We start from the raw sequence: 25406 nt of genomic DNA, 5'->3' as shown, positions 1-25406 counted from the left end.
AGGGGTGGAAGCTGCTTCAGAGTTTCCATCAGATATTGGGCTGTGCAAATGGGAAGTGAAAAATTATATTGGAGTAAAGTCTTAAAAAGATCCCTCTACACCAGATGTTTCCAACTGTGACCAGCTAACATTTATTGTCCGATATGTTTTGCCCACTGGACTCCTTGAAAGATTTCTACAATTCATTCCTGATATTGGTCACACTGGCAAACCAATAGCCGAGGTGATTGTTGGTATGCCTTGTAAAAATGGTATTAATATTAAAGATTGTAGGGGTCAGTCTTATGATAATGCTGCCAATATGAGTGGGAAGTACAATGGGGTCCAAGCACATGTTAGGAATTCATTCCCTGTGCGGCCCATTCCCTTAACCTGGCAGGAAAAATAGTGATGAAACTATTCCAGAGACATAAAGTTGTTCCAAAGTGTTAAAAATCTGTATGTATTTTTTTCAACATCTGCTGATAATAAAATTATAACCTCTCTGGTTACCAGTTGTGAAATCGCTTTCTACCACAAGGCGGTCAGCAAGATATGACGCAGGTTTAGCTTTCTACAAAGGATCCAGCCAATATGTAATCTTATAGACAGCATGGCTACAGACCCGGACTTCAGTTCATGTAAAGTCTGAGGCTTTGGGTGAGAAATTCAGTGACCTTGATTCTCCCTTGAGGCTGAGTTCACATGATGCGTTTTTAATATGTTTACGCAACTGCAAAAACGCCGCGGAAAGGCATTAAAAATGCATGGTAGAAGGGCAGCAATGTTCCCCAATTGAAATCCGCATGTGCTGTGCCCATGATGCAGATTTTTCCACAGCGTAAACGCTGCGCTCAAAAATCCGCAGCATGTCAATTAATTTTGCGGAAATGCTGCTTTTTTGGCGCCATTGACTTGCATTAGACCGCATGGAATCCGCATCACTGTATATGTTGATGCGCTTTTCATGCGGTCTAATGTGCGGATGGTACCCGGGTGTGGATGAGAGGACTCTCATCCAGACCCAGGTACCATTAAAAAAAAAAAAGAATAAAATAAAAAATATATATATACTCACCCTCTGACGGCCCGCGCAGCGCTCCTGCTTGGTTCCCCGCACTTCGCGGTTGAATGAAGAAGGACCTTCGCTGACGTCAGAGTCATGTGACGGGTCATGTGACGCTGACGTCGGCAGATCCTTCAGTCTTCACTGCCGGTAGCCGGGACCGAGCGAAGCAAGACACCGGGGGCCATCAGAGGGTAAAGTATATATTTATTTTTTATTTTTTGACATTCACACACTATATAAATCCATGTACAATCCGCATGCGTTTTTTCCTGCCAGGGAGATGCAGAAATGCTCAGGAAAAAATCCTGAGCATTTCAGCATCGTGTGCACATATCCTCATTCTTCTAGGGAGGCATGAGATTTTGGATCGGTTTCATAAAACCAATCTGTCCCTTCAAGAGGCATGTAAATACTGCTGTAGTTTTACTTCAGTCTTTGTTAGACTTTGTCAAAAGTCTGAGAGAAGAATTTGATACATATAGTGAGTACGGAAAGTATTCAGACCCCTTTACATTTTTCACTCTTTGTTTCATTGCAGCCATTTGGTAAATTCTAAAAAGTTCATTTTTTTCGCATTACAGTACACTCTGCACCCCATCTTGAGTGAAAAAAAACAGAAATGTAGAAATTTTTGCAAATTTATTAAACAAGTAAAACTGAAATATCACGTGGTCATAAGTATTCACACCCTTTGCTCAGACACTCATATTTACGTCACATGCTGTACATTTCCTTGAGATCCTCCTTGAGATGGTTCTACTCCTTCATTGGAGTCCAGCTGTGTTTAATTAAACTGATAGGACTTGATTTGGAAAGGCACACACCTGTCTATATAAGACCCCACAGCTCACAGTGCATGTCAGACCATATGAAAATCATGAGCTCAAAGGAACTGCCCAAGGAGCTCAGAGACAGAATTGTGGCAAGGCACAGATCTGGCCAAGGTTACAAAAGAATTTCTGCATTACTCAAGGTTCCTAAGAGCACAGTGGCCTCCATAATCCTTAAATCGAAGAAGTTTGGGACCACCAGAAGCCTTCCTAGACCTGGCCGTCCAGCCAAACTGAGCAATCGTGGGAGAAGAGCCTTATTGAGAAAGGTAAAGAAGAACCCCCACTGTGGCTGAGCTCCAGAGATGCAGTAGGGAGATGGGAGAAAGTTCCACAAAGTCAACTATCACTGCAGCCCTCCACCAGTCGGGCCTTTATGGCAGAGTGGCCCGATGGAGCCTCTCCTCAGTGCAAGACATATGAAAGCCCGCATAGAGTTTGCTCAAAAACACATGAAGGACTCCCAGACTATGAGAAATAAGATTCTCTGGTGTGATGAGACGAAGATAGAACTTTTTGATGATAATCCTAAGCGGTATGTGTGGATAAAACCAGGCACTGCTCATCACCAGCCCAATACAATCCCAACAGTGAAACATGGTGGTGGCAGCATCATGCTATGGGGGTGTTTTTTCAACTGCAGGGACAGGACGACTGGTTGCAATTGAAAGAAACACGAATGCGGCCAAGTACAGAGATATCCTGGATGAAAACCTCTTCCAGAGTGCTCTGGACCTCAGACTTGGCCGAAGATTCACCTTCCAACAAGACAATGACCCGAAGCACACAGCTAAAATAACAAAGGAGTGGCTTCAGAACAAATCTGTGACCATTCTTGACTGGCCCAGCCAGAGCCATGACCTAGACCCAATTGAGCATCTCTGGAGAGACCTGAAAATGGCTGTCCACCAACATTCACCATCCAACCTGACGGAACTGGAGAGGATCTGCAAGGAAGAATGGCAGAGGATCCCCAAATCCATGTGTGAAAAACTTGTTGCATCATTCCCAAGAAGACTCATGGCTGTACTAGCTCAAAGGGGGGCTTCTACTCAATACTGCGCAAAGGGGCTGAATACTTATGACCATGTGATATTTCAGTTTTTCTTTATTAATACATTTTAAAAAATGTCTACATTTCTGTTTTTTTTTCAGTCAAGATGGGGTGCAGAGTGTACTTTAATGAGAAAAAAAATGAACTTTTTAGAATTTGCCAAATGGCTGCAATGAAACAGAGTGAAAAATGTAAAGGGGTCTTTCCTTACCCACTGTATAGAACATCGAGCCTTCTATTTAGAATTGGACCATGTCCAAATGCAGATTGTCTAAGATGTGCAACAGGAGATGCGCATTTGTTACACGTTCTGGGAGTTCTGTAGATTGGGCTCCTACTGGAAAAACACTATCTTTAATAAAGGGTATTTGGTGTGCAAATCCAAGCAGAGCCCAAAATATGCATATTGGTATATTGGAGAGAATCTGTCGATTTTGAATCCCCGATGGCTATAGGTCTTTTGCGAACATTGTATCAAGCACGCAAACTTATTGCACAACATTGGCTAGACGCTCAACCACCGACAATTTATAAGTTAATAAATAAGCTAAACAATATTATTTGGTTAGAAATAAAGGTATATAAAGAGAAAAGCAACCAAGAAATTTGACAACATCTGCGGACCCTGGTTGAATATTCCAGACCTGCCATCTGGAGTACTCCTGAGAAATAACATATGGCAATTTCTGGTTTCATGAACACTTGTGGTATGATCATTCCAGGTTAAAAGATATAAGTATGTTCAGTACACATGCAAACGAATTATTCTAACTGAATGGCAGATATTCTAATGTATACATATCATAAAAAAGTAATAATCATATGAATATAGATTTCTCTGGAGTGTTATTGGGGGGGGGTATTAGTTTGTTTGAATGAAAAAAATCGAATCCTTGGAAGCAGATGACAATTTTATTGTATTTTATGTATAACAATAATATATAATGATACCATGTAACATTGAATCTCTCTTTGTTCTACTGATCTTTCTTTGTAAAACGTTATTGTGTCATTTTCTTAATAAAAATGATCTGATTGAAGAAAAAAGTGTCTTATAGTCCAAGAAATACGGTAAGTTCTAAAGTAATTTTCCTTTCTCATTTAATTATATGACGGTCTTATGTGTTTTTCTACAATTCGTAAATAAAATATATAGTTTCTCCACGTCTGGGTTATTTTTGATGGTTAACAAAATATGATTTTCCAGTAATTAATTTTTTACAATCTAGGTATGATAATGGCTTCTCTGTGTGTGAGATATTAACCTCCCATGCCGGCGATGTTCCAGCGGTGTCAGCACTTGCGTTCCGGGGGCTCATGTAAGGTTGTTATGTCATGTGAGCCCTGCATCCAATCAGCGCTGGCATCACTGTTCTCACTTTCGGACAAATCGAACAATGAGACGAAGTCAGAGAGAAGCTGCAGCCCTGGCTTCCTGTTGATGTTCAATACGTCTGAAGGCGGGGACAGTGAAGCCAGGGCTGATTGGGCACAGGGCCCACGTGATGTAACAACTTCACATGAGCCCCGGGAATGAGAATCCTGACACCGCTGGAATTGTGCCGTCATGGGAGGTTTGTTTAAGTGTTTATATTTTAACAAGACCAAACATGAGGAATGAGAAGGGGTTGCCCTACTAGTGGACAACCCCTGTGTGGGTTCTCTGGTGCTTAACAAAAGCTGATTGACAGCTAAAACATTTCCCACATTCTGAACATGAAAAAGGCTTCTCTCCTGTGTGGGTTCTCTGGTGTCTTTCAAGATGCGCTTTCCGGTTAAAACATTTCCCACATTCTGAACATGAAAAAGGCTTCTCTCCTGTGTGGGTTCTCTGGTGTCTTCCAAGATGTCCTTTGCGGTTAAAACATTTCCCACATTCTGAACATGAAAAAGGCTTCTCTCCTATGTGGGTTCTCTGGTGTCTTCCAAGATGCGCTTTCCGGTTAAAACATTTCCCACATTCTGAACATGAAAAGGGCTTCTCTCCTGTGTGAGTTCCCTGGTGTATAAAAAGACTGCATTTCCGGTTAAAACATTTCCCACATTCTGAACAGGAAAAAGGTTTCTCCCCTGTGTGAATTCTCTGGTGCTTAACCAAATCTGATTTCAGGTTACAACATTTCCCACATTCTGAACAAGAAAAAGGCTTCTCCCCTGTGTGGGTTCTCTGGTGCATTTCAAGATGCGCTTTCCGGTTAAAACATTTCCCACATTCTGAACATGAAAAAGGCTTCTCCCCTGTGTGAATTCTTTGGTGCCTAACTAAATCTGATTTCAGGTTAAAACATTTCCCACATTCTGAACATGAAAAAGGCTTCTCTCCTGTGTGAGTTCTTTGGTGTATAACAAAATTCCCTTTCAGTGTGAAACATTTCCCACATTCTGAACATGAAAAGGACTTCTCTCCTGTGTGAGTTCCCTGGTGTATAAAAAGACTGCATTTCCGATTAAAACATTTCCCACATTCTGAACAGGAAAAAGGCTTCTCCCCTGTGTGGGTTCTCTGGTGCATTTCATGATGCGCTTTCCGGTTAAAACATTTCCCACATTCTGAACATGAAAAAGGCTTCTCCCCTGTGTGAATTCTTTGGTGCCTAACCAAATCTGATTTCAGGTTAAAACATTTCCCACATTCTGAACAGGAAAAAGGCTTCTCCCCTGTGTGAGTTCTCTGGTGATTAACCAAATCTGATTTCTGGTTAAAACATTTCCCATACTTGTGACAAGAAAATCTGTTCTCTGCTGTTTGAATTTTTTGATGTTTAAGAGAAGACTTTTCGAGGGGAAAACCATTTCCATATTCTGAACTTGAAAATGGCTTCTTTGAATTAGGAGCAGTTTGTTTTTTAATGCTTATTTTGTGACTTTGATTTTCCTTAGTATTCGGTAATGAATCAGAAGACATGACGTGTTTCAGAGGATCAGATGACAGATCTTTGCTGTGAAGGGATGATGGTATATCTGGAGTAATGGCATTCACTTCAGTTGTCTGTTGTGGGATCTCAAGATTATCCGATTTAAAAATTGAAGATGTCAGCTGTCCCTCTGATCTCCTGGTACAGACATCTGCCAAGAATAAAACCAATTATTATTTTAGAATAAAATATCTTTGAATTTTATATTTTTTAACATTTCTACTTAAACTGTAAAATGGTAAGTTATGAAAACATATTGAATTATTCACCAAGAAAACCTCATAGGATGAACCAGTAGAGCACGGTGTGCAACTTTTTGTTCAGTCTGCCTCCCAAATATGCAATAAAAAGCCACCAAAAAATGTTATGTAGGCGAAAATAATACCACTCAAATCCATCATCTGTTAATGGAAAAAAACGGGGGTTTCCACATCACTAGTGGCTCAAAGGCTCTTGAAAAGCAACATGGCTTCCATAAACCAATCCAGCAATATCCGCTCTCCCAAAGTCAAATCTCCCCCTCACTTCTGAGCCTTGCAGTGCGTCCAAACCACATTTACCATCCATGTATTTGGCATTACTATAGTGAGAAGAACCCACTTAATCTACGGTGTGTGTCTCCTGCAGCACAATCTGGGCACTATGTGTTGGGTAATAAAATGGTATATTTGCAATTTTCACTCTCAAACATCCAGTGAGTGCTAATTTCCGGAAAGTGCCTGTGGAGTCAAAATAGTAACAACTTCTAAAGATTGATTCAATGAGGGTTATAATTTCCAAAATGGAGTCATTATATGGGGATTTCTACTGCTGATTTTCTGACATTTTATTATATTAGGGCTTCTGTAAATGTTGTGTCCCATCTCCTCTGGGATCTGCACCTGCTTCAGTCACCAAATAAGAGATAATCAGCCGCACTCATGGAGATATCCTTAGTAATAGATTTATTGTGACAGAACAAAGCCATATGCTGGGTTACGTTTCAACCCTATCAGGGTCTTTCTGAAACATCGCTAGAATAAGAGATATATACAAAATTAGCCGTGCTATACAAATATACATGAGGTCCTAAAAACTGACTATACATGAATGATATGTACAGAAATCATGGGGAACAAAAACAAAACAAAAACCATATTGTATAATAATACTGACGATATGGAGCGTTGTCCAGGGGAGTTAGTGTGGAGCGCTGTGTGCGTTTGCTGTGGTGCCGTTGGTGTCAGTGGGAGCGTGTATATGCGCGCTTAGCTCGGTACACACTGCGTCTGAAGCCTCGTTCTGGCTCTCAATCCTGGGTCACTTCCGGTGCCTTGACACCGGAAGTACCGAGCTAAGCGCGTATATACACGTTCCCACTGACACCAATGGCACCAGAGCACCACTGCAAGTGCACACAGCGCTCCACACCAACTCCCCTGGACAACGCTCCATATGGTCAGTATTACTCCTGGTGTCCACTTTTCCTTTATACTACTGATTACATCTCAGCTACGTTTATGTCTTTTCCAACAGCCTCCACCGTACCACGGTTGGACAGTACATTTTTGCTAACAAGCATAAAACTTCCTTATACTTCGGACATTACCATACCTAGGTTTGTACCATTTCAATGTCTTCTTTCCCCCTCCCCCTTCCAGAACATATCCGTCTCACCTATTAACTAAACCCTCCCTAGATACATATACACCGCGTGAAGAATTATTAAGCAAATGCGTATTTTGATCACATGATACTTTTTATACATGTTGTCCTACTCCAAGCTGCATAGGCTTGAGAGCCAACTACCAATTAAGTAAATCTGGTGATGTGCATCTCTGTAATATGGAGGGGTGTTGACTAATGACATCAATACCCTATATAAGGTGTGCTTAATTATTAGGCAACTTCCTTTCCTTTGGCAAAATGGGTCAGAAGAGAGATTTGACGGGCTCTGAAAAGTCCAAAATTGTGAGATGTCTTGCAGAGGGATGCGGCAGTCTTGAAATTTCCAAACTTTTGAAGCGTGATCACCGAACAATCAAGCGTTTCATGGCAAATAGCCAACAGGGTCGCAAGAAGCGTGTTGGCCAAAAAAGGCGCAAAATAACTGCCCATGAATTGAGGAAAATCAAGAGTGAAGCTGCCAAGATGCCAATCACCACCAGTTTTGCCATATTTCAGAGCTGCAACGTTACTGGAGTATCAAAAAGCACAAGGTGTGCGATATTCAGGGACATGGCCAAGGTAAGGAAGGCTGAAAAACGACCACCTTTGAACAAGAAACATAAGATAAAACATCAAGAATGGGCTAAGAAATATCTTAAGACTGATTTTTCAAAGGTTTTATGGACTGATGAAATGAGAGTGACTCTTGATGGGCCAGAGGCTGGATCAGTAAAGGGTAGAGAGCTCCACTCCGACTCAGACGCCAGCAAGGTGGAGGTGGGGTACTGGTATGGGCTGATATCATCAAAGATGAACTTGTGGGACCTTTTCGGGTTGAGGATGGAGTGAAGCCCAACTCCCAGACCTACTGCCAGTTTCTGGAAGACAAATTCTTCAAGCAGTGGTAAAGAAAGAAGTCGGTATCGTTCAAGAAAAAGATAATTTTCATGCAGGACAATGCTCCATCACATGCATCCAACTACTCCTCAGCGTGGCTGGCCAGTAAAGGTCTAAAAGAAGAAAAACATAATGACACAGCCCCCTTGTTCACCCGATCTGAACTCCATAGAGAACCTGTGGTCCATCATAAACTGTGAGATCTACAGGGAGGGAAAACAGTACACCTCTCGGAACAGTGTCTGGGAGGCTGTGGTGGCTGCTGCACGCAATGTGGATCGAAAACAGATCAAGCAACTGACAGAATCTATGGATGGAAGGCTGTTGAGTGTCATCATAAAGAAAGGTGGCTATACTGATCACTAATTTTTTTTGTTTTCGCATGTCAGAAATGTTTATTTCTAAATTTTGTGCACTGATATTGGTTTACCTGGTGAAAATAAACAAGTGAGATGGGATTATATTTGGTTTTTATTAAGTTGCCTAATAATTCTGCACAGTAATAGTTACCTGCACAAACAGATATCCTCCTAAGATAGCCAAATCTAAAAAAAAAACACTCCAACTTCCAAAAATATTAAGCTTGGATATTTATGAGTCTTTTGGGTTGATTGAGAACATAGTTGTTGATCAATAATAAAAATAATCCTCTAAAATAAAACTTGCCTAATAATTGTGCACACAGTGTATATGTGCACATATGTTTGGCTCTAGTCCTTATCCCTCAAATTCTTGCTTTTAGTGTTCCTACACATGTGAAGAATGTGTAAGAAATAGACATTCCTCCCACGTATTAGAACTGTCAAACAGTCGCAAATCATGCACACGGGAGCGATTCAACCATATCACCGAGCAGCTGTAATTACTTGGAGCATGGCCCGAGCATACTCGGAACAGAACATACTCGCTCAACACTAATTATTACTTTATTTTTTTTGTTTGCTTTTTCGTTGTTTTGTTGTCTTCATGTCATGTAGTTGCATAGAATAAATGTAATATGGTTTTTGTTCCCCATGATTTCTGTACATATTATTCCTGTACAGTTAATTTTTAGGACCTCATGTATATTTGTACAGCACGGCTAACTTTGTATATTTCTCTTCTTCTAGCGATGTTTGAGAAAGACCCTCATATTAGGTAATATTAACTCAATATATAACTCTAATAGTTTCTGTCTATATCACGCGTCCCTGTTGGACCTTATCTAGGATCTATTGTCCACCTGGCTTATCCTTCTGACACCACTCCTCTACCTCTATATTTATTTTTTTGGTGGGGTTCTAGGAATTGTCACTATAATATTCTGTAGCCTATAATAGGCAGAACCTGCCATATCTGTTATACCTGTATTAATTTTGGTTTGTTTTGTTTAGTGATGGATTTGCCTTGAAAAAGACCGGTAAAACGGTGGAAATGTTGGCCCATGCTCTGGGCTTATGCTCTGTTTACAAGAGGGGTATATTTCTTATTCAATAAAGCATTCAATAAAGGCCCATCATAATATTTTTCTTCAAGTGATTTTCCAACTTGTCAGCACATTCTACGCACACTGTCATTTGGCTTTATAGTTTACAGATCTGGACAGGTAACGGTCAGCAGGAGAATGTTGTGATCTAGAAGCAAAATGGTGATCACACGATTGTGATACGGCCGGACTACACCACCGATAAAGCAGCCACAGCCGGTGACTGAGAAGAATCTGTGACTTCTCAGCATTTAGTGGTTACTACTCACCTGGGTGGTCATATGTAGGAATCTCCTCTTTACACCGCTCATCACCCCTCACATATGTCTCTGTAGTATTAATATGGGTCAGATCTTCACCCTGAGACAAATATTGTAAAAGTCACAGACAGAAGAAGTCACATCTATGATCAGCTCTAATCCTGCCATCTCCACCGTTCTCATTACACAAGTATAAAGCATATAATACTGGTGGATAAAACAAGACTGAGCACAAGACCTTCACAGCTATCTACACATCATAAGGGAGATCTCATGACACCTTCTCTTCATCTACCTGATGATCCTGAGGAACATTGGGAACTTCTTGTTTACGGTCCTGTGGAAGAAGAGGACGGGGACATCTCTCTGGTGTTGTCCTCTTACTGGATAGATCTGGAGGAAACACATACAGGGACTGAATTCATTCTTTACATACAGATAATTATAGGCCGTGTGTATTTAGTCCTGTCTATTACCTGGTGATGTGAGGGGCTGGGGAACCTCCATCATGATGTCCTTGTACAGATCTTTGTGTCCTTCTAAATACTCCCACTCCTCCATGGAGAAATAGACGGCGACATCCTGACACCTTATAGCAATCTGACAGATACAATGATACAATCATCCCCCCAATCCCTTCATAGCATTACTGTATAATGTCCCAGCATTCCCAGCAGTGTCACCTCTCCAGTCAGCAGCTCAATCATCTTGTAGGTGAGTTCTAGGATCTTCTGGTCATTGATGTCCTCATGTATCAGGGGTTGAGGTGGAGGCCCTGTGATTGGGCTCAGGGGTCTTCCCGATCCCTCAGACACAGGGTCCTGACAGCGCTCACTAGAGGTCTTCTTCACTACTGTGTAATCCTGGTTATGGAGAGACACATTAATAAATCTCACTACAGACATTTCCAGAGTCCTCACCTCTCCAGTTCTGTCCATCTGTTATTCCCATAGATAAGAATGATGTAATGTGACGTCATCAGAATCTCTCACCTCTCCAGTAAGCCGGAAGAGGATCTCTAGGGTGAGGTGTAATATCCTCTCCGCCATCTTGTCTCTGTCCATATCTATCTTTGACCGGTAAATGAGGAAAATTCTCTTCTACAGAAGATCTTCACTGAGGCATTTCTAAAAGCTTTTTTGTTTGTACAAACACAGTGCACAGAAATTATTAGATACCAAAATCTCCATGTACAGTGTTTTATGGGGTTTGTTTCTGGCCTTAGGCTTTCCTATATTACAAGAAAAACACCAGAAAAAAGCAGATATTAAAATGTTTCAAAAGAAAATTAGCACCAACAATTTTTGTAAAAAGAAAAAAACATGCAAAAAGCATAAGTTGGATTTCAGGTTACAGCGCTAGTCAAGTAGGATGCAAGTGAAAAGCTCGTGCACCCGACTTAAATAAAACCAGACATAAGCACCGATAAATGGCCTAGACAAGCCTACGAATGGGTAAAAACCTTGACAAACCTGCCCTACTCTTCCATGAACCAGTATCTGCTTTGACGAACGGATGGCGGGACAATATGGCGCTGACCCCAGAATGCGTCTCAGCAACGCAAACAGCTTTACCTCCGTCTAACAGTGAATATACTGAGGATGCATCATTAACAAAGGTACCCTCCAATTTGCTGGACTATAAATAACTGGCTGTTGAAAGCAGAATTGCTCCTGATATTCAAAAGATTCTGGAGCAACCATCCAAACCTCCCTCAACCACTTACAGTGAGAACTAGGTGGCCACAAAGATAGAATCGCAGAGCTTGAACAACGGGTCCTGCAATTGAAAGATGCAAATAGTTAAATGAAAACTTACATAGGGATTTTATTAATACTTTTATTAAATCACTAGAGTAACATAAAATATAAAACTAATTAAAAAATTATAAACTGGTTTATTTTTAATTGTAAAAGAGAAGCAATAATAAAAATGGTAATAATAATACATTTGTGAGGCCTAGTCCCAGTTAGTTAGTAAGTTAGTGTAGTGTTACTGTAGGGGGTACAATTGGGGAAAGAAGGTTGAACTTGATGGACCTAGGTCTTTATTTAACCTATGTTACGATGTACTATGTTACGTTAAAGAAATGTCTACAGAATCCAGCCGCCTCCGTGAAAGGCCGGAGTCCCATTAGCGTGTGGCATCCGATGCGAGAGCGATATGCGAATGACACTCGGCTCCTGCTCTGCTGAGAGCGACAGCCGAGTGTCAGTGCTCCGATCCTCTCACATGAGAGGATTGTAGCACAGTTGCGGAGAAGATGGAGAAATTAATTTCTCCATCTCATCTTTTGCTGGTGCCGGCGGGAATCGCAATGCATTAGGGTGATATCAGAGTGCAGTGCGATGTTTCACATGCAGCCATAGACTTGTATGGGTGCGTGTGATCCGAATTCAGCATGCAATGGCACCATATTGCATTTTTTTTTTTATAGTCCAATCGCAATCCGATCGGAGCTGGAAAAAAAAAACGCATGTGGGCACACACTCAAAAATTAACACTGGACCTAATGCAATCCAATGTTTTACTGGATTGCATTCGTCCGAATTAATCACAAGTGACAGAGAGTCCAAAAGGTGGAAGATCTAGAGAATAGATACAGACACAGTAACTTGAGACTAATAAGGCTAATGGAGTCGGTTCCTGCCTCAGAATTACAGCGACTCTGTGAGAGAGATATGCCTCAATCACTGGGTCTCAGCCATAGCGGCAGAGTTGAAAGAGCACAGAGAGTGGGACTGGATATACGTTCTCACCAACAATGAAATTCTTAGATTACGACAAAGCAGACATTATGAGAGCTTACAGAAAAAGGTATCACTGTCACGGGTGTGTCAGAAGTGACAGACAGTCGCCCTACAGCTGGTTGCAGGAGATCTCTACGTTTGGCATTACAGACACCTTCTTAGAGGCTGTCTCTCTAGGACCCAGCGGCTATCTTCCTCTGGCTAATTAACACCCTGGCCTGGGTGTATAAATACCTGCTGTCTGCTAGAGGGAGGTGCCGGCGACACTCACATTACCCTTTGTGAAGGCTCGGAGCAAAGTGCATTACTTCATCCTCTCTGGAGCTATGAGGAAGGGTATTCATCTCTCTGAAGTTGACTAAAAGCTAAGCTATCTTCCCTTGTTTGTTACCCCTTGTTATTAATAGTAGTCAGTGGGGATTGACTAGCGCTCATCCCGCTCCCTTCCCTAGCCAGGGCCAAACACCAGGGAAAGACAGGGTGAGGTTTGCGTGCGGCAATTGGTGAAGAGAAAATGTAGGGACGTTAGTGGAGACAGGGTGATACTAGATCAGCCTAGGAGGGCTCCACTTCCCCCTTTCCATAGAGTCTGGGCTCCCTTTTCCTCTTCCCTTTGTGTTGCACCAAGTCTTTCTCACACCTTGCATGACTATCGCCTTTCGATAATGAAAGTAATGCGGCTCTTACTATTTGAAGATTACATAGTTACATAGGTTGAATAAAGACCTAGGTCCATCAAGTTCAACCTTCCTCCCCCAATTGTACATTTTGTCACTAATTTAACTATAACCCACAATGTTATGCGTAGTGAGGAAATCATCCAGCCCTTTTTTATTCGGAAGATGTCACCAAACACAAGAGGTCCTTTAAAAAAAATCTGTTTAACTTTATTCCAGTAAAAGTGGAGGTTCACACTCCAGTATCCTGCTGTACTAAGAATTTTCCAGGAAAGGTTATTACTTTTAAGTCGCCTCAAGAGGCTGAAAGGGACATGGACACTTCACTCTCCAAATCATCGAGACATGGAGGTTAGGAAAGAAGTGAATGAGAAGAAGCCAGACACTACTCAACACCAAAGGCCCAAGGACAGCATAGACACCGGAGCAGATCACCTACTTGAATGGTAATCACTTTCCACAAGTCAGCCATTCTTTTCTGCCTATTCAAAAGATTCGTAAATGTTGAAAAAGTTATGTCTCCGACTGGTTTACATGTCAGGAAGTGAATTGCTTGTTTACATCATCTTAATTCTTCATGTAGAGATTTAGGCTGAGTTCACACGATGCGTATTTCATGCGTTTCCGCGGCGTTTTTGCAGTTGCGTAAACGCCGCGGAAACGCATGAAAAACGCATGGTAGAAGGGAAGCAATGTTCCTCAATGGAAATCCGCATGTGCTGTGCCCATGATGCGGATTTTTCCGCAGCGTTAACGCTGCGGTCAAAAATCCGCAGCATGTCAATTAATTTTGCGGAAACGCGGCGATTTCGCCGCCATTGACTTGCATTAGAACGCGCCAATTCCGCAAGACAGCATTTGTACTTGCGTTATTGGCGCGTTCTAATGTGCGGATGGTACCCGAGTGTGGAGGAGAGGAGAGTCTCATCCACACCCAGGTACCATTAAAAAGCTGTAAAAAAAAGAATAAAATAAAAAAGAAATGTATTCTTACCATCTGTCGGCCCGCGCACCGCTCCTGCTTGCTTCCCGGCACTTGCAGCGAGTTGTAGGACCTGCGGTGACGTCAGAGTCATGTGACGGGTCACGTGACGCTGACGTCGGCAGGTCTTTCAATTCAAAGTTGCCGGCGAGGGAGAACGGAGTGAGCAGGACAGCGCGGGCCATCGGAGGTAAGTATATACACTCTCTCGGGTCACACTACATAAATCCATGCTGTTTGCATGGATTTATATAGTGTGACCTAGTTGTCAAGCACTTTCCAGGTGATGCTAACATCGCCTGGAAAGCGCTTGTCAATCTGCATGCGGAAACGCATGTGAATCTGCATGTGGATCCGCATGTATTCTGCAGGAAAAACGCATGCACAATCTGCATGCGTTTTTTCTGCCAGGGAGATGCAGAAATGATGCAGAAATTTTCTGCTTCATTTCTGCATCGTGTGCACATACCCTTCCATTATTTTTCTTGGCTTTAATGAGAGGGACCAATATTATTTATTGTTCTCTTTGAAAAACAGTCTCAATGTTGATGCTATATATTTTTTCTTTGTCTTTTCTATCATAGGAACATTGCTGCTAAATAATTCACAGTAGCATTTATAGACATAGTATATAAAGCTCTTAGAGTCATTAATGCTACATAAATGATTAAGGCTATGAAGTTACATGCACCCTGTTGGTGAACGGGTTGACCCAGGTGCGGGAAGAGTCTCTTCTTTTCCCTTAGTTTTTAATTTAGCTTAATATTCTGAGGTCCAACTCACCAGAAAAAAAGAGAAGTCCACAGCGTGGTCAGTGGTGCAAATACTATTAGCAGGGCAACTTACTGCAGAGCATAAACAGTTAAGTGGTTAATTGTTAAGGGTTTGGGGTTTCCCCCATGTAGTGATGTCTTCCCCCTCTCTACTTCCCTCTTGTAACGCTCTGGCGGGCTGACCCTGGGTCCTCCCTATCACTACTATACTGAGAAATAAAAATAACTATTAATAAAATTACCAAAATCAAAATAGGACTATCAATAGCCCGGAGTGATGTACACTCGATTATTAACCAAATGGGGAAAACCCCATATAATATCCCTCACTATAAGGTTATAAATTTTCACTTTTATTTAATTATTCCATTAAAATGAAGAAAGGGTATTAAAAGTTTGTCCCTAATCTATTTTGTTTAGAAATAAAAACAGACAACATAACCAAAATAGCAATTGCGAGATTATTGTTTATTGCCAGAAAATTGATTGCAAAATATTGGATTAGAGAAGAGCCCCCGTCCAGACGTGAATTCATTGCCCAAACGAACTATATAATTCAACTTGAAAAAAGTATTTACACCAAGAAGAATAGGCAGGAATACTTCCATAAATTATGGCAGCCATGGTTGGAAAGGATTAATTAGAGTAACACCTATATATACTACTGTAGAGTAAAAAACTGCATGGCGGAGTGGAGAGGGAAGAAGGAAAGAAGAAAAGGGGAAGAGAAGGAAAGGGAGTAGGGGAAGGAAAGAAAAGGAGTAAAGTAAGGAAGAAAAGGAAAGGAAAGAGGGGGGGGGATAAAATAAAAAAAAGAAAGAAAGAAAGGTCTCCATGGGGGGGGGGGGGGGGGGACTTACTGTAATATTGTAAAACGAGTATTGCCATGTCACAGGCCGGAACTGACGTCATACACCAGCGACGTGCGCGTGACTTCAGCCTGAGGCCTATGATTGGCTGGTGGCCGTTAACTATTGACATGCGGGAAGACTCCCGCACGGCAATAGCTTTAAAGTGAACCTGTGTCCAAGTGAGGACACAAGTTCAGTTCCCAGGGGCCCGGTGAGCACCGGGCCCCATACGCCAGTAAGGGCAGTAATGCCCTGTTGGTGGCCCTGTACTGAGTGGTATTGTTTGGAGGATCTGGGGGCTACGCTGGGGATTCTTCAGGTCCCATATTCCAGTTGAAGGTTTAAGTATATTAACAGTGTGTACAAATGTTTGCAGTGGGAGATATTCTCTTTTCTACCCTTTCCACCACTTCCCCACTAAATACATTTACCTCCTCTCTCCCCTCCTTTTTTTCTCTTCTTTTCCTTTCCTTATACAAGTTATAATGTATATGATGTAATGCTGACATGGAATGTCAAACGTTTTACTCAGTTGTATCTTTTCTGTATTGTAATGTTTGAAAATCTTGACTAAAAAGATATTTGAAAAAAAAAAAAAAAAAAAAAGCATAAAGACACATTTTGTTATTTTTTAACACGTTAAACATTTGTTTTAAAAAAAATTCACACTTTTGGGCACCAGAACATAGATGTTCACTGCAGGGATGGCACAGGAGCGGCTACAACAAAAACCCTGGCAGTTTAACCACTTGTTGTCCAAAGGAAACATGGCATCTAAGAAGGTTTGACAGAGTCCGGCTCAGTGCCCCTCCTCCCCCAAGTGCTCAATAGTATGGGGCTGCCTAGTTACTATGATACTTAAAATGCCTAATAATAGTGTCTGGGCCTGCAATGTATGAAAGTCTATTAGGACGGGCCAAAGGCAGCGTCCAATAAGTTACCTTTTAACGCCTCCATAAATATTAGACTAAAGTTGCATGAAAGCACTGATTTTGGGGGTTTGGTTGACTATATAATGTATTTGGGGACCTCCTGTCAGATGATGTCAGGGCAGAGAATTTCAGAGGCTAATAAGTTTGTTCTTCCTGTAGATAATCCTCCGCTAGAGGAGTCTGGAGGAGACTCTCATACACACCACAGGAAAGCTGGAATATTTGTGTGTATGGGAGAGTCGGGAGAGATAGTCATCTGCCTAATGACCAATCAGTCAACATTTATCTCATGTGTATGAGGCTGTTGGTATTACACTGACAGGCAGGGATAATACACGGCACTACAGTAGAACAGTGCATTATCTGAGCAATCAGAGGCTTCTGTGTTGTATGATCGCACTAAGGAGAGTTGTTTAAAAAAGTTAAAAAAAGGTTTAAAATGAAAAAATATATCACAGCTTTAATAACAAGAAATATCGGTCACTATAGGGAAAACAGACTCACTGCACAATGTTAGGTAAATCATGTCCATAACAACTTTATTTTACTCTATTATCCTATACACATCCTATAAACAGTGGTATAGATAAAAATCACAGGTCCCACAGCAATAGCTGTAATTGGCCCCCAAAGTCCAAAAAAACCTTTTCTTACCTAACAAGAACTTGACAATAAGTACATATATCAGATAGCAGGCACAATACTTTATGAATGCTTCTTCCGTACAGTGTCCATTTTAGGACATAATCAGATATCAAAATCAAACATCAGAATGATGTCAGCCTGAGGCTAAATACCCTGTCTGACAAGTGATTTTGACAATTGATCCTGGCAAGTAACTTTTACAACTGTAATAATAATAAAAGAAAGTCACTGTTCGCTGATGGGACTTGAACCCAAAATTCTGTCCAGAAGTCAGTACACTAACCACTGAGCTATAAACTCAGGTGATAAAAGCTAAGCGTTCGGTTTGGTTATATGATTTTCAGTGCAAACCTACAGTATCTGAAACTGATTGGGACTTTCAGAAATACCTGCTCCAAGCCAAATTCAAATGATGTGTGATTTTGATGTGTGACTTTCTTCAAACATCAGAATCACAATAACTTTTAGTCATCCTGGGTATTTTCATGGTTGATCTCATAAGACAAGAAAAGCTCCCAGGCATTATGTCATGGCTGGATAGCTCAATGGTAAGGCATCAGCCTCTGAAACTACAATGGCTCGGTTCAAATCCCAATAGGAATGTTTTGTGTTTTTTTGTAATTATGCCTATTTAGCACACAAACTACAGGGGTACTCTTCTAGACGTAGAGTTTTGGGTTCAAGTCCCATAAGTGAACAGTGAATATTTTTTTATTATTATTACAGTAGTAAAAGTCACTTGTCAGAATCACTTGTCAAAAATGGACACTGTACTTCTGCATTATGCAGAGTCAAGAACTTTCTGGTTATATGTAGAAGTACATAACTATTGTTACAAGCTACAACAGTCCAACAAACCATTATGGTAAGGCCTATAATCTCCTGTGGGGACCATATGGGTTGAGATGTGTCGCTACAGTCCCTCACAGCTACTCTCAGCTCCCAGTTGATTTGTGAGGACCTCACTGGCTGAGGTGCATCGGTACGCAGGGTCGGACTGGGGTGTCTAGGGCCCACAAGGGGAACTGACTCTAGGGGCCCACACTACAGCCCACCATAAACTGTTTTATTACTTGTTATGCTTTTCTATAATGTACTATAATTACATGATTGGCCGTATGTGGAGCACCAAGCGGCAGGACTTTGTTCGAACAGTCATTCCGTACTGCCAGAGTCCCTTTAATGGTAACTTGTCACCTTGAAAAATGATATTTATCTGCAGATATAGGGGTAATCTGCAGGTAAATAGGGTTTAAAGCCTGATTAGACGGCTTAATGGAAAAGCATTGGCTACAGGGAGAAAATTACATTTTATTCTCCCTGTCGCCACTCACTTCCTGTTATTGGGTCGGTGCAAGGACGGAGACATTACAGTCACCGCGAACTACAAAGTGAGGGTGCTGCAATAACGTCCGGCACCTTGATTGTGACACTTCCATGGAGCCCAACCTCAGGCTGAGCTTCATTCAATGACTAACATGGCAGCAACACCTGGCAACTAGTGCTGAGCGAGCGTGGTCGGATAAGGTGTTATCCCAGCATGCTCGGGTGTTATCTGAGTATCTTGTAGTGCTCTGCTAATATGCTCGAGTCCCCGGGGTAGCATGTTTTGCGGCGGTAGACAGAAGCAACACGTGCAGGGATTACCTAACAAACAGGCAATTCCTGCATGTGTTGCGTCTGTCTACCGCTGCAAAACATGCTACCCTGGGGACCTTATCCGACCACACTCACTCAGCACTAGTTGCCAGGTGCTGCTGCCATGTTAGTCATTCAATGAAGCTCAGCCTGAGGTTGGGCTCCATGGAAGTGTCACAATCAAGGTGCCGGATGTTATTGCAGCACCCTCACTTTGTAGTTACAGGCAGACGCCGGCTATGTAACACAGCCGACATCTGCCCGGTATGGAGCAGGCTCAGCTCCTGAACCCGCTCCATACAAGCACATCCCAATGGTGACAGTTATGACAAGGTTAGCAAATTTCACTTGTCTGTTCCTAAATGGGGAAAGACAAATGGAATTCCCTAACACATGTGAAAGAGACCTAAAAGATTTAGTAAAGGTGCCTCAAGCATATGAATGTTATTACACACCACAATGCACAGTTACATACACGCATCTTACAAAAATACATATTATTCCAGATACGCAGACGCGCACAAACACATCAGTACATGAATATATCATCTGAATCACCATCAATTGTAATGTCAGGTCAGCCCCATATATCTTTGTATCGCATAAACCTACAACTCCCAGTATGTAATTAACAATAGAGATACTGGGAGTTGTTATCAGTCATCATCAGACTGCGGACCATACAAGAAGCACAGTACTGATGAGACGCAGGCAGGATCACAAATGAACATTTACATCCAGGTATCTTACCTGAGACGGCTTCTCTGATTAGAGTCGTTCTCTTTCTTTTCTTCCTCTTGTCCAGACTCCATGATGACTTTTCTCATCCACAGCTCGTCTCTGCAGACTTCCATCTTCTCCGGTCTTCTGCAGCACATCCCCACACGATGCCCTTAAAGATAGCAGAGTTATTATAATGCTCCTGAATAAAAATATCTACACTGAGCCCCTGAATAAACCTAACTCTTACAATGCTCCCTGCACAAAACATGACATACACTCTACCCCTCTTATGGTACCTGCTCTCCACACTGTCCTCTCCTTACCATACTGGGCCCCCTCTCCACACTGTCCTCTCCTTACCATACTGGGCCCCCTCTCCACACTGTCCTCTCCTTACTATACTGGGCCCCCTCTCCACACTGTCCTCTCCTTACTATACTGGGCCCCCTCTTCACATTGTCCTCTCACACTGTGTCCCCCCTATACTGCCCAGTCTCTATACTGTGCCCCTTCATCACACTCCCCATCCTCAGCATACTGTTCCCTCCTTGTTGTGCCCTCACACTGTTCCCCCCATACTGCCGCATCTCTGTACCTTCCCCCACACTACCTAGTCTCTGTGCTGTGTCACCTCACACTTTTCTCCCTCCATACTGTCTCCTCACACTATTCCCCCACTCTCCATACTGTTTCCTCACACATCCCCCTTCCGTATTCTGTTCCTGCACTCATTCCCACCCCTCCCCTAGTTCACCATACTGTTTCTTCACACATCTCCCCATTCGGTCACCTAAAATTTCTCTCCCATCTCTCCCTAAATATAATAAATCTTCGGAAGAGCACACAGACATGCAGAAGCGCGCTTACACACACGAACACAAGCGCACACAGACACATACTAAGGGCTCTTTCACACGTCAGTACATGCGGTGGCAGTTTCCACACGTACCAGAGACATTGGTACATGTAGACCCATTCAAATGAATGTGCACATGTCAGTGTGTTTCCACTTTCCACAGACCATGTGGTGTCCGTGGGCAAAACACGCTGACATGTCTGTTTTTTACCTGCTGCACCTCCAGCAAAACATCAAGCACACTGATGACAGTTAGCGCTCTTCCCAAGCACCGGGTGCTGAACGCTGCCCTCATCATAGATCCCTGCCGGTCCTGCGATCAGCAGCAGCAGGGTCAATGATGAATTTTAGTCTACTCCCGCTGTGTCCAACTGTAAAAATAGGAATAAAATAAAAAAATCCTTAAACTCACCTCTCCTAAGTGCCACCCAGTGTAATCCGTGCAAGCGCTCACGCTGAGGGGAATGACTCCTGCAGCGAGTGGGCCCCGGAGCTGTGCTTAACAAGCGGTGCCCTGTCAATCACTGAGCGCAGCTTCGGGGCCCGCTCGCTGCAGGAGTCATTCCCCTCGGCGTGAGCACTCGCACGGATTACAGCGAGTGACACTTAGAAGAGGTGAGTATAAGGATTTTTTTTATTTTATTCCTATTTTTACAGTTGGACACGGCATGAGTAGACTACTACTCTCATCATTGACCCAGCTTCTGCTGATTGCAGCACCGGCAGGGATCTATGATGAGGGCAGCGCTCAGCACCCGGCTCTTGGGAACAGCGCCAACTGTACACTGATTCCCAAGCGCTGCTACGTGTCACACGGATGACACACAGGTGGACAATGATATCTCCAGTCCCGTAAATATCAGGACATGTGAAAGAGCCCTAATATCCACACGCAGATACACACTCATAGAAATGGGGACACGTACACACACAGCAAGCACACGCAGAAATGCACACACAGTCATGCACAGACACACTCAGACAATGACACACAAAAATGCAGACACGCAGGGAAGAACGCACACATGTGTGAAGATACATATACACACGTAGACATGCTGGCACTCAAATACATACACACAAACACATGCAGGCATATACACACACACAGGCATATACACACATAAGCAGGTATATACACACACATATGCAGGTATATATACACACACACACACACACACACACATGCAGGCATATACAAACACACACGCATATACACACAGGCATATACACACACACTGTACACACACAGGCATATACACACACACAGGAATATACACACACACACTGTACACACATGCAGGCAGGCATTTACACACACACGCAGGCAGGCATATACACACACACACAGGCATATACACACACACAGGCATATACACACACACAGGCATATACATAAAAATTCATACAAACACACAAATATTACACTACCTGTACAGTACAGACGCGCTCCTAAGGCGGGAGACTGCAGGGCAGGGCGCGCTGTGACGTCACTTTTAGGCTGTGTGCCCACGTAGCGTTTTTCAAGCGTTTATGCTGCGGAATTTCCGCAGCGGAAACGCTTGTAAAACGCTAGGTAATCCGCACCCCATGGTCCCCAAGGGGATTCCGCATGTTCTATGCACATGCTGCGGATTTTTCCGCAGCGTTTATGCTACGTACAAAAATCCGCAGCATGTCATTTAATTTTGCGGAAGCGCAGCGGAACTCCCGCCATTGACTTGCATTGAGACGCATAGAAACCGCGACTGTACATTTGTACAAGCGGCTTCTATGCGTCTCTATGTGCGGATGGTACCCAGGTCTGGAGGAGAGGAGACTCTCATCCAGACCTGGGTACCATTGTACCTGTAAAAAAAGAATAAAATAACAAATAAAGTTTATACTCACCTGTCCGGCGTCTTCTCTCTGAATGCCAGCAGCGCTGAAGGACCTGCGGTGACGTCACAGTCATGTGACCGCAGGCCCTTCACCGCTCTGTCTCGCGATATGCCGGCAGCCGGGAACCAGCCAGGAAGCAGCGCTGCAGCCACGCCGGGGCCTCGGGGGTGAGTATAGCTTTATTTGTTTTAATTTTTACGGTTCACACTGTATAAATCCATGCTGTTTGCATGGATTTATACAGTGTGACCTAGTTGTCAAGCACTTTCCAAGTGATGCTATCGCCTGGAAAGTGCTTGTCAATCTGCATGCGGAAACGCATGTGAATACGCATGTGGATCCGCATGTATTCTGCAGGAAAAACGCATGCACAATCTGCATGCGCTTTTTTCTGCCAGGGAGATGCAGAAATGCTGCAGAAATTTTCTGCTTCATTTCTGCATCGTGGGCACATAGCCAAAGCAGACATGCGGCCCTGTCTGCCGAGTGTGACGCAGCAGTGCAGCCCCTGCTCTGCTCTTCGGCTCTCCTGCTCCCAGGCCCCTCCCGCTACTGTCCTGGGAATCGCGACGGTGAGAGTGCGTGCGCGCGCCCTTAAAGGGCCCGCGACCACTTTTTTTTTTCAAAAAAAAAATTTCTCCTCTGTCTTCTCTGCAGGGGGCCCAACGGGAAATTTCCCGGCACCCCGCCAGGCCAGTCCGAGGCTGTCGGTACGACTCTCAAAGTCCATTCGATGAGGGCCACACACTACTGGTTGTGGCACTGCATATTCAGCTCTGTGTAGGAGAACTTGTGTCCCAGTTTGGTGACACTATAGCTTCCTCTCTAGTATAACAGACAATCCCTGCATGTGTTGCAGATGCCTAGCAGCCGCAATTTATGCAACTGTGACGAGGCAAACATATTTTTCAACCACGCAGAAGATACTCTTAGCATCCGAGCGCGCTCGGATAACACCTGGCCGTCCCTGACCAGATGATAAAAATGTTGTCAATATATTTATACCATACTCCAATATATGGATGCCACCACTTATGATCATCCCTGAATTTTGTGGTTTCCTCCTATGAGCCCAAGAATAGGTTAGCATACAAAGGGGCACAGAGGCTCCCCATCGCAGTACCCCTGAGCTGGTGGAAGTATTTCCTGTCAAAAAGAAAGAAGTTATGAGTAAGAGTGAATTTTAGAAGATCCTCCATGAAGTCATTCTGTCTGCTACACTCTATTGATCTCGATTTCAATAAACGTCTTACCCCTCTGATACCATCCTCATGCGATATATTACTGTACAAAGCCTCAATATCTAGTAAGGCCTGCTCCCCTACATGCCTGTATACATGCTCGAGGGTCTAAATGTAGGGGAGCAGGCAAAGGTAAAACCAACTCCAGAGGGATTATTCCAACTACAGGACTTCAGGCGCTAAGGGGGGAACATTATACTGTGTGGGGGCTTCATACATACTGCATAAGGGGCATAATGGGGGCATTACACTGTGTGGGGGGCATCATACATACTGCATAAGGGGCATAATGGGGGCATTACAATGTGTGGGGGGCATCACATCCTGCATAAGAGGCATAATGGGGCATTACACTGTGTGGGGGGCATCATACATACTGCATTAGGGGAATAATGGGGGCATTACACTGTGTGGGGGGCATCACACATCCTGCATAAGGGGCATTATACTGTGTGGGGGCATCATACATACTGCATAAGGGGCATAATGGGGGCATTACACTGTGTGGGGGAATCATACATACTGTATAAGGGGCATAAAGGGGGCATTACACTGTGTGGGGGCATCACACATACTGTATAAGGGGCATAATGGGGGCATTACACTGTGTGGGGACATCATACATACTGTATAAGGGGCATAATGGGGGCATTACATTGTGGGGGGCATCATACATCCTGCATAAGGGGCATAATGGGGGCATTACACTGTGGGGCCAGTAAAGGGGTCCTGTACTATGAGAACAATACGTTTCCCCCCTTCCTGTCTCCATAGTTGGGTCGTATGTATCTATTACAGGAAACAGAACAAAAACCTTAAGATTCTTATAAAGGGGCAACACAAGACCCCCAAAGAGTCTCCGTGCTGAAGGGGTTAATGCCCCCTGCGCCCAGTAATGGGGTCTCCACATACCTCCACCTGCAGAGCCGCCACCACATATATGGCTGCTCTGTGCGCACAGGAGCTGTGATGAGGTCACAGGAGGGGAGGAGTCAGGGGTCACATGATCAGGGGCCTCAGTGGATGCAGGACTCTGCTGTGCTGGTTGTCATGGTGCTGGATGAGCTGAAGTTTATGTGTGGGGTCAGGAGGGGTTTACAGTGTGGATGTAGCGGAGCCGCGTGTGTACGAGGTGTACGGAGCAGAGCCGTGTGTGTACGAGGTGTGCGGAGCAGAGCCGCGCGTGTACGAGGTGTACGGAGCAGAGCCGCGTGTGTACGAGGTGTACGGAGCAGAGCCGCGTGTGTACGAGGTGTACGGAGCAGAGCCGCGTGTGTACGAGGTGTACGGAGCGGAGCCGCACGTGTACGAGGCGTACGGAGCAGAGCCGCGTGTGTACGA

At 43.5% G+C, this 25406-nt stretch overlaps 1 protein-coding gene across 3 annotated transcripts; it reads right to left on the bottom strand.

Moving 5' to 3' along the window:
* Positions 1-3067: 3067 nt before the first annotated feature.
* LOC141194463 (uncharacterized) lies at positions 3068-25054 on the bottom strand. Of its 3 annotated transcripts, none has more exons than XM_073662385.1 (8): positions 24978-25054; positions 11843-11895; positions 11109-11347; positions 10800-10979; positions 10593-10716; positions 10412-10509; positions 10126-10216; positions 3068-5998 (listed from the first exon to the last, which is right to left on the bottom strand). In XM_073662385.1, exons 3-8 carry the CDS (start codon positions 11178-11180, stop codon positions 4569-4571), a joined length of 1995 nt encoding a protein of 664 aa, XP_073518486.1. In that variant the 5' UTR covers positions 11181-11347; positions 11843-11895; positions 24978-25054; the 3' UTR covers positions 3068-4568. The 3 variants fall into 3 exon arrangements, with proteins under 3 accessions (XP_073518486.1, XP_073518487.1, XP_073518485.1); XM_073662386.1 differs by lacking the exon at positions 24978-25054 and adding an exon at positions 23835-24225; XM_073662384.1 differs by lacking the exon at positions 24978-25054 and having other exon boundaries at positions 11843-12104.
* Between the last annotated feature and the right edge of the window lie 352 nt (positions 25055-25406).

Source organism: Phyllobates terribilis, unplaced genomic scaffold (assembly GCF_046119375.1).
Source record: "Phyllobates terribilis strain yellow unplaced genomic scaffold, ASM4611937v1 Scaffold_71__1_contigs__length_7168151, whole genome shotgun sequence".
NCBI lineage: Eukaryota > Metazoa > Chordata > Amphibia > Anura > Dendrobatidae > Phyllobates > Phyllobates terribilis.
Note: the sequence above shows the minus strand (reverse complement) of the source record. Positions and strands in the feature narration are given on the sequence as shown.